Here is a 10,427-nt window from a genome sequence, read left to right as displayed (position 1 = left end):
GTAGTAGTAGTAGTAGTAGTAGTAGTAGTAGTAGTAGTAGTAGTAGTAATAGTAGTAGTATATTGTTTTTAATAGCGCGTAGCTAGGCAGAGGGGACAATCAAATAATAAGATACTTGACGTACTCTTTTTTAGCTTGTAAACTAAAAAACAATGCTTTATAATTTTATAAAATACGAACACACGCAAGCACTCACTCACATAATAACGATTAACGATTGAATTTCGACAGACAATATGCGACGTAAGAGTGTATATAATATTTTAATATGTATATTATATATATCCCGGTTAAACATTCGTATTTTCAAAACGCATGCAATTTTACATTTTTTATTTATTATTTAACGAATAAGATTAACATTATGTAATGCAATTTTTTATTATTATACATCTAATCCAACAGAGCGAAGTCAATAATTGAATAACACAAGGGTGTTTTAACGAGAAGAGAATAATAGTGACATAAATCATTAAAAAAATGCCAATATTTGTATTTATTTTTTTTTTTTTTAATTAATTTATTATCAATGCAAATATTTGTTAAAAGAAAAATTTAATTTGCATTTATGCCTTTAAATAATAACGATTTGTATTATGGATAGACTTTAAATTTGTGTAAGTTTAAAAATGATTATAAGAACATAACACATACCTTGTTTAAAATAATGAATAAAAATGTAATAGACTACAATTTTGCCCTATAAAGTAGCCAGTATATTTTATGTGTAAATTAAACCCGATCTAACCTACATTATACTTTATTGTAAGGCAAGTCGTACATTACAAAAAATAAATATACAAATCTTATCTAACTCAAATTTCAACGGTATGTATAAATATACTGAATATTTTAAAATGTAAAACCTATCATTAAGAGAAAAATTTATTTTAAAACAATCTTTTGAGTACTAACTAATATCAATATATTATAAACTAATGTTATAAGATTAAGTAAGCTAATAAATAATAATATAACAATTACTATAATAATAACCAATAAATTATAGAATTGATTACTATTATAATAAACACTAGTCATCGCAAAATTGCAGAAACATTTTAAAAATAGTTAATATTTAGTATCTATAAACTAGTCATAAAATAAAGCAAATAAATGTCAACGTAATGTTTTGCATATGAGTCATATAGATATTTGTATAATATATCAACAACCTGGCATAACATATTTTTGTTTGAAAACGAAACAAAATAATGACGTTTTTGAAAAAATTCATAATATGTATTATCTATTTAAAGTTTTTTTAGAGTTCTCCGAAAATGCATTCAAGTATTAAATTATGGTATGTACGCCTTCTATCTACTTAGAAATAAATATACCTTAATATATACATAACTTAACTACCAAGTCAGTAGTTATAGCAAAATTCCTATAGCCATTTTAAATTTATAACTAGTACTTAGTAGTAAACGTAGTATACATGAGTGGATTTTTAATATAATATTCCATAATTTGTTTATATATTTTTTTCTTTGCTCTATTATAAATATTTCTACCTACATTATCGTGTTACTTAATGTATGCACGAGAATTTGTATAACATGATCATTAAATTATGTTTATTTTAATTTCATTTTTCTGTACAAACAAGTTTATATGCACAATTATTAAAATTATCAGAAAAGAAAAAATGTGATATTATGGCTTACTACGAAGTAAAAACCAATCAAATACTGTAGTAAATATAATTATTATATATGCTAGAATTGAAATGTACATCGTACGTGTTATAAGTATAGTTTACACTAAACTCGTACAAATAAAAATGGAACTTACAGCACATGTGATTTATTTGAATTGGGAATAATTTTTAAAATTTAAATATTATTTAAAGTTAATTTTTACCAATTGTCAAGACATTAATTTTTAAAATAAAAATATATATATAATTGTGTGTCTATCAATAATCAAAAAAGCAATAAACATGAAAAATCAAAGAATTTAAACATTCAATTACCTTCTAACATACATATATTATATACTATGTAATACATACATTTTGTAAACGTATAAATTATACACAAACAACGCAAGCATGAAGTATAGAAAAGTATAAAATTACAATAAAAACATTTGATAAATAATATAGATATTCAAATACGAGTAGTAATAATATGTGTCTCCTTAAATACTATATACAATATATGGTAGTATAGAACTGGCCGAGTACCGTGAAAAACCTTTGTTGTAAGTCAAACTTAGTTAAATTAAGTAAACATAAGTTTCTGTTATAATTGATTATTTTAATAAAATACCAAAAAATACGTATTAGTTTAATTTCGAATAATCTGAGTTATGGAAACATTTATAACATGTTACAAAACAAATATTTTGGAAAGAAATTATAATTTTCAATATTTTTATCGTCATTATTTTTTAAATTTTTACTCTTTTTAAAGACAACATAAATTTATAATTTCATATTCCGAAGTAGAATATTATTCGGTTTATTTTAATCTATAAAACTCAAATTTCAGACAACTTGTATATCTAGTTATAAGTAGGTATTTAAAATTTAGATGAGCGAAGTAGTGGATCGACATTTTACATTGTACCTTTGTATCACTTCGCTCCGCTAATCTCTAAAGTTAAAATACCTACTTATAACTCAAAATCTACTCATCCGAATTTGATTTTTATACATGAAAGTACTTAAAAAAAAGAAAATAATCTAATTTGGAATATTTTTTAAATTAAAAATACGCTTTGTCACTAAAAAAAAAAGTTGAAAAATTATAAGGATAAAAATTAATTTTTAGAAAATTTTAATTATATAACGACATAAAATTATGAAAAAAAATATCCACAAGCGTTAATAATTTTTAAAATAATTAGCATCTTATAATAAATGAATCAACAGTTATATCTAAAAAAAGAAAAAATTCTAAACTTTCGAAATCACTAGCTAATTGCTCAATCAAAATCTTGATTATCCGCCACCATAAAATATATGTTGTCAAATTACTCAACGACACTAAACTTAATACCATAACTGTCTATAAAGGCATTGTCGTATTTTTTAACCATTTATTTATTATCTTACGTTCATACAATCGGATATATATTTATACAAATAAATATAATATTCATTAACTCGGTGACTTAAGGCCTGAACAAGATGGGGTATCCTTAAACAAAAATTAAACACAGTGGTGCTCGAAAAATTCTGATGATATAGAACTTTTTTCGAATTTTAAATCGAATTATTTTCAATGTATTTATATTTCTTTTAATATAATATGATAAAGGTCCTATACCCCTCCACCCGACTTTTACATACCTAGGGGTCTTACTGCTAATGCACCGGTAGTGGTCAGGGCGACCTAAATACGCCTGTGATAATATGTTAATTTATACTAATAGTCAAAGTTGCTAAGAGTTGTATTCAATAAAAAAAAAAATTATTTAAAATAACAAGTCACCATAATTATTATAAACTTGGAAAAATTATTTTACTGACAGCATATGTGTTAATAGTTATGACAAATTAATAAAATTGTATTTTTCTATACTGAAATGTAAGAAAAAAATGTTTTCATAGTTTATGCAGTAAGCATGTATTTTACACAACCATAAAATGATATAAGAGTAAATATTATTATTATTATTATTATATGATATCTTCTGTTTAATAAGAAATATATATATTACTAATAATAATGACAATAGAATTTTCCTTGTAATTCAATTTACAAATATACTTGATCAAAATACATTTAATGTTTACTATCTATCAAATAAAAAATAAAATCTACCTAGTTGTTTTTAAATTAAAATTAAATTACTATTTAGTAGAAAATTAAATATTGGTTGACATTTTGTTTATTTCAAACTCTCAATTAAACTTAGTATTTAGTAGCTAATAATAAATCCATATTTGTACCTGTTGCATTTTTTCGAAGTCTAAACAAGGCCTCTGTACATTACGAGTAGGATGGTGCCTTTGTCTGTGTCGTTTACGTGGAGAAGTGTTAGGCAAAGATACAGATTGCCTAGGTGACAAGTGTACTAATTTTAAAGGCGGTGAAGAGGAGACAGTACACTGTCCTGGTTTGTGCACATGAGATGGAGGTGATGCACAAAATTTTAATGGAGTTGGTCTGGTTGACATAAGTCCTTGTACTTCATCATCAGATGAACCTGACCAGCTTACAGCTATTGTGTTTCCACAGCCAGCTTCACTAGCAGATCGACAACGTTTACGAGCTAATGATGCTACAGAATTTTCAGGAACACCACACGAATTTGCTTCATCTGGATCAGGTGTAGGTAATTCAGCTTGCAGTAATGCTTCAGGATTACTATTTATAACTTCTAATTCTTCTTCAGAACTATGTTGATCACAGTCACTAGGTAAAGCAGAATCTAAGAAATATGGGGAAGGACCAGGAGTAGCAACACTACTGCGACCACTGCTTGAAGATCTTGTAGGTTCCATATCACCAACCATATCTTCACTCCCAATGTTCTCCATTACTATAATAAAAATGTTTCTTATTTTATTATGATAAAAAGAAATCCTATAATATTTTATTTTTCCTTAAAATAATTTAATTTAGTTGATAAATAACAAATGCATTCAACTTATTTTTTATAGAGACATAACTCCAATTTAAAGTTTTCCAATTTACCATAATAATAGACAACTAACTTGTAAGTGTAATAAGTTCAGTGCTCATGCCTAATCACTTTATCTTTTATTCCTATTCAGCCTTTTTACATAAAATCAAATGCATTTATTACAAACTAGTAAATAAGTACTTAAACTACCCAGATTTTTCTTTGTTTAGCTTAAAAATGTATTATAAAAATAAATTAATTGACATTGAACATTATTTGTTATTAACAATAGTAATGAAAAATGAAAAGTTTAAAATGCTTAAATACACATAAAACATAATACCTACAGTCTACTATATAGTATTTTAATACATGTATAAAGCAAGAGTACACTGTATGGTATTCAATACTCATACATACACTTAGGTACTTGAGAGTTTAATTTAAAAAAAGAGAGAGAAATAAAAAATAATAATAATAACGGGTGTTAGCAGAGTGAATAGCATTGAGTAGAAGTAAAATAATCGTAAAGGGATGATTGAGAACGCAGAACAGTTCTTTTGTGTCAGTTAGGTCAAGTGTTGCAAAGAGTATAGGTATGGTACTCCTATGAGAGCATGGCAAATATGCAAACATACATTAAAAAAGAACCTTTCATGCTTCAACAATCTTCAAAATATGAAGGAAAAAATATACATAATATAGATTATAATATCTATGAAAATATTAAAAAAAAAGGTTTTTAAAATATTATCTCCATTTTAAATAGTAGCAGCTAATAATATTTATTTAAAATTACTCAAATTGTGGTACCTATTTATTTAACTACCTATTTAAAAAAATATATATATATTTTAAATATTATCTTAATAATGTTATTTAAACCATGACAAGCTTGAAATATTTACTTATAATTACTCAATTAAATATCCCTACTTACTAACTACTTATTTAAACATTCATTAAATACAAACATTTTAAAAAAGAATTATTTTATGAAATATAATTATCTTGTAAAATAAAATATCTCATTACACACTAGTAAATAATAAATGCATGAATGTATTAATTATTTTAATTACATTTTTTCATACCTTAGTATATATTAGGTTAGATCAAATATCAATAATTAAAGTGTTTATTGTATCTTATTGTCTAAGCAATAATTATAATACAAAATAATGTGTAAAAAGGATTGCCAATGAATATATTTTATTATTACAATATTAATTTTTTTTATTATTCAATATCACAATTTTAATACTCATATTGATAAAGCGATATAGATACTAAAAATAAATCAAACTGCAACACTAATAAGTAATATTTATTGGTTATTCAAATATAAAACACTGAGTCAAATGACAATTGGCTATTTAGTTTTTATTATAAACAATTCTTAAAACATCATGATTCAAATTCATGATACACCTTGTAAATAAGTACTTAGTTATTTTATTTCATTAATTAACAAGTATACAAAAATAAAAGATAAAAAACATTTTTAAACTTACATCGAGTAGATTCAGGTACTCCTTGTTTTGTACTTTTAGATTCTCTATCAGGACTGTGTTCGTCGTCAGACTCTGTGCCAGAGTCGTGGTCAACAGTTTTTAACTAAAAAGAAGGAGCAGACTATTATAGTTATTAAAAAAAAACATTGATAAATGTATATAAAATAAATTGTACTAATAAAAAAATCTTTTAAAAAGGATAAAAATATTAATAATTTAATTTATTAAGAAGATAATACTGATAATATTAATAATAATAATTTTATTTGATAAAGGCATGTTATGAAATGTGAAAAACATGGTAAAAACATAATATCATTATCATAGTAAATCATTACTTAAAATATGATTTTGCTAGCAAGTTTGCTAATAATTTAAATTACCTAGGTAAAAATATTGGTAAAAAGTAAAAACATAATATTTACATTTTATGAATAAAATAAAATAACCACTATAATACCAATTACTATATATTATAAATGTATATGCTATTATTAGATATAACACAATAAATAGTAATAAAATACAATGGACAATAGGAAACAGTTGATAGCTAATAATAGTTCCTATTTTCATCATGAGAAAAACTAATCATAGGTACTTAATAATAATAAATTATTTAAAAATAAGTATTTCATCATTTACATTTCACATTTATGTAGGTAGCAAAATACTCATCTACATATTTCAATTAACTTACACAATATTAGTACCTATGAGTAAACATTTATATATTATTTAAATATCTTAAAATTCCAAATCAATATCCTCAAGAGCAAATAAATAATAGTTCAATTTCAAAAATAATCAATTGGCCAGGCCACTATATAACAATTTATTTGTATTAATATTAATTATTTATTTTATTTTTAATATACTGAAATAAGCAACATAAATTAATACTTTAAGTAATAAATATATTTAAACATTAAACAAATTCTCAAAACAAAGTATAAAATTACAATACAAATTATATTAGGTAGATATATGGCAAAACTATTATTTTTAAAGTAGTAGTAAACAAGTGTTAAAAATAAAATGTTTAAATGAGTGTTAAGTATGTAATTATTAAGAACATTTTTATGAGGTATATTGGTAATTAGTGTTATCAATTTATTTAAATATTAATAATTAGGTAGGTACATATAACACAGTTAATTCTTATATCTTATAAATAACTACCTAAAGAAAAGTTAAATATATTATAAATGAATGGTGCATTGAAATTTAAATACTTAATAGTCATTTATAAATTACTAAACAAGTAAATTAATTATTTCAACTTTAATATTCAATAAATTGTTGGTAAAAATTATATGTTATGTAAATAACTAATAGTAATTATTGAAATTCATATGCATTTTAAATTGTTATTAAGTTTATCTAATATGGTATTAAAAATAATGACAGTAAATAATGGTTTACATTTTTCTAATTGATATTAAATTGGTTAGGTAGGAGCATTATTATTTTTAGAAATATTAATTATTGTGTAATTTGTTGTGGTATCTCTACATCAATATTATAAATTTTAATACATGTTTTGTTATATTTTTTAATACCTATTCAAATTGTAATACATATTCTATTAATAATTTTTTTATAATAGCTAATAGATCTTTCTGTTTAATATACCTGGATTTTTAAAATTTCAGTATTGTGATGTGTTTCTGAATGTTATTTATTAAAACAATAAATAATAATAATAATATTAAAATATGTAACATTGAAACAACACAGCACGAAACATTAAATTGTGAACCCCTAATAAGATCTGAAGATGAAGTGAGAAGTAGGTAGTACAGAAAAATAATGTTTTAAAACAAGTTTTGATACTCAAATAATGTATTTGAACAAAAGTGAATTTTAATAAATTAAAATAATCTGAAAAATATAGTCTCCAATGAACTCAAACAAGTATAAGTAGTACTTAAGTAGAACATTAAAATATATTAACACAATGGTCATAATATTAACAGAATATTTCTGTAGTGAAAAATCAGTATGTCCTAATATAATTATATCATACAGACTTTAACAATAACAAGTAGATGTTTAATTTATTTTGAAATAAAAATATATAAATACTTGCCATATAGAACAAAAAATTTAATATCAAAAACAAAAACAATACTATTCAATGTGTGATCAATCATCAAGGTATTAAAATCTTGAGGAGTTTTGAGAACAAACGTAAAAAAAATATAAAGGACGACACATTTAGCATAATATAACTATAGATAAAATATTATGATGCACAATATTTAAATAGTAGACTTAATGATAGACATCATGTGAAAAACATTTTCATTTGAATATTCTGTGATTAAACCAGCAAAATTATTATCAAAAAAAGTAGATAGATGATAAGGTAACGAAATAGAATAGATTTAAAAATTAAATTAATTATTATTCTGTTAATCGTCGACGCGATTTCAATGCTCTAAAAACCATGTATAAAAAACGTTGCTAACATACAATAACATTATCAATATTACAATTCCTAGTAATGGTGAATTGATTGTCGATCGATGATCTACCAATCTACCATCTGCGAAACTTGCGTACACAAACACCCAAGTATCACCTAACATCTGATTAAGAGGACGTCGTCGCACTATTTATTGTTTTCTCCTTCTGGCCCACGCTCGACATAGCGAATTTGAGGCCTACCGTCTGCATGACGTCAGGACTCAATTTCGTGTTGTTATAACCTTAGTGCCAAAGTGATTTGACCTATTGTCAAACTCCAAGTCATGAAAATCATCCATATTTGTGCTTCGGTTTTCTAACGATATTTCAAATTATAAGCAAGCCACGGGTATGTAGCAAAAAAAAAAACATAACGATTGTTTAAAAACGCTCACTGTTAAATTGAAATATCGCAAAAAATTAACTCACAAACACGGACAATAAGCGAATTCACTCAAACGTGAAAGCCACAACACGGATTTATGATGTCGCGCGTGTGACGGAAAGCGAAAACAGATCGTCGCCGACGTCCTCTTGACCGTTATATGGTGCCATAGTCGCGTGAACGATTCAGGAGAACGAAAAACAGTCAGCGGGTAAGTGTAATCACGAAAGATTTAAAAACAATTATCAATCTGTACGGTGTGAATTATATTATAGGTACCGGTTGTGTTGCAAAACGAGCGGCGTCCAATAAAAAAGCTTTCAAGAACTTTCGGCGAACGTGTTGGAGGAGGACCACCGCGGCGCGACAACACGCGCGCACTGCGTCCGATGAAACCGAACGCGACCTTAGCCGCTGGCCACCGGACGAATCGTGTAGTTACGTGTGTGCAACGCGATGAGCGGCGACGACGACGACTGCTTCGGTGATCGGTTGGAGGGGAAAAGGCGACAATAATATTAAAATATTATATTAATAATTATTATTGTCGAGTAACTCTTGATTTAAAAAAAAAAAAAGAGTAATAATATTACGGACAAGCGTAGGCGAGCGAAACGATATAACCGGATGTACCGCGTCCGTACAACAACAATAATAATAATAATAATAATAATAATAATATAATGTTATGTATTGCGATATTGTTGTTTTGTATTTACCGATCGGATTGTGTTTTATGAACAAAAAATGTGTTATTATTGCACATCGCAATGTACGTCGATGTCGTGTTGTCACACCGAAGACCGAACGACGACGATATCGTCGCTGACTGATTGCGTGGGAAACGCAAACGCGTGAGAAGTCCTGTGCACGACGGACGAACTCGAGAAAACGCCGCGTCGTACGCCATATAATATGCCGGGGATAAAATACGCTTCGGACCCGGCAGCCGTTATCGCGACGATTACGCGGTTACCGGTTATCGTAACGTAGCGTAGAGCACGCACGCAATAATAGTAATAATAATAATATAGTATTCGATTAAAAATAGACAATGCGCCGCCGCGGCAGCGGTCGCATACTATCAGTGAGGTACCTACGCGCGCGATCAGCTGATGAATACGCGCAAACACACACAAGCGCGCGCGCGCGTACAATGAAAGAGAATCAACGAACGGCAGCGGTGGCCGAGGTGGAGAGAAAATGTCATGCACACGAGCGCGCGCGTTCCTTTGTTCGCAGTGGGGATGACCGACCGAGCAGTTGGAGGGGCCAAGGGGGTTTTCCGAAGGGGAGGGGGCAACCTTTGTGTACGCGTTATCAAAAAAAAGAAAATAACAATATAAGTACTAATAATAGTAGTAAAAATAACTCAGTAATATTTAATATTTTATTATCATTAGTGTTTACTACTATTACTATTACTATTACTACTACTACTACTACTACTACTACTACTACTACTACTACTACTA

General features: G+C 26.7%; 1 protein-coding gene across 1 annotated transcript in view; it reads right to left on the bottom strand.

The window, feature by feature from the left end:
• The window catches only part of LOC112592532, a 14,728-nt gene that overhangs the window by 3,596 nt on the left and 705 nt on the right, over window positions 1-10,427 (bottom strand). The window contains exons 2-3 of the mRNA XM_025336617.1: window positions 6,096-6,198; window positions 3,905-4,497 (exon numbers count right to left, since the gene is read on the bottom strand). Of these exons, the coding sequence (XP_025192402.1) occupies window positions 3,905-4,497; window positions 6,096-6,198 (696 nt within the window). The remainder of the gene's footprint in view (window positions 1-3,904; window positions 4,498-6,095; window positions 6,199-10,427) is intronic.

The sequence above is a fragment of the Melanaphis sacchari genome, unplaced genomic scaffold (assembly GCF_002803265.2).
Source record: "Melanaphis sacchari strain LSU unplaced genomic scaffold, SCAv2.0 Contig178_pilon_pilon, whole genome shotgun sequence".
Classification (NCBI taxonomy): Eukaryota; Metazoa; Arthropoda; class Insecta; order Hemiptera; family Aphididae; genus Melanaphis; species Melanaphis sacchari.
The sequence above is the reverse complement of the archived record's forward strand: the minus strand, read 5'-3'. Positions and strand labels throughout refer to the sequence as shown.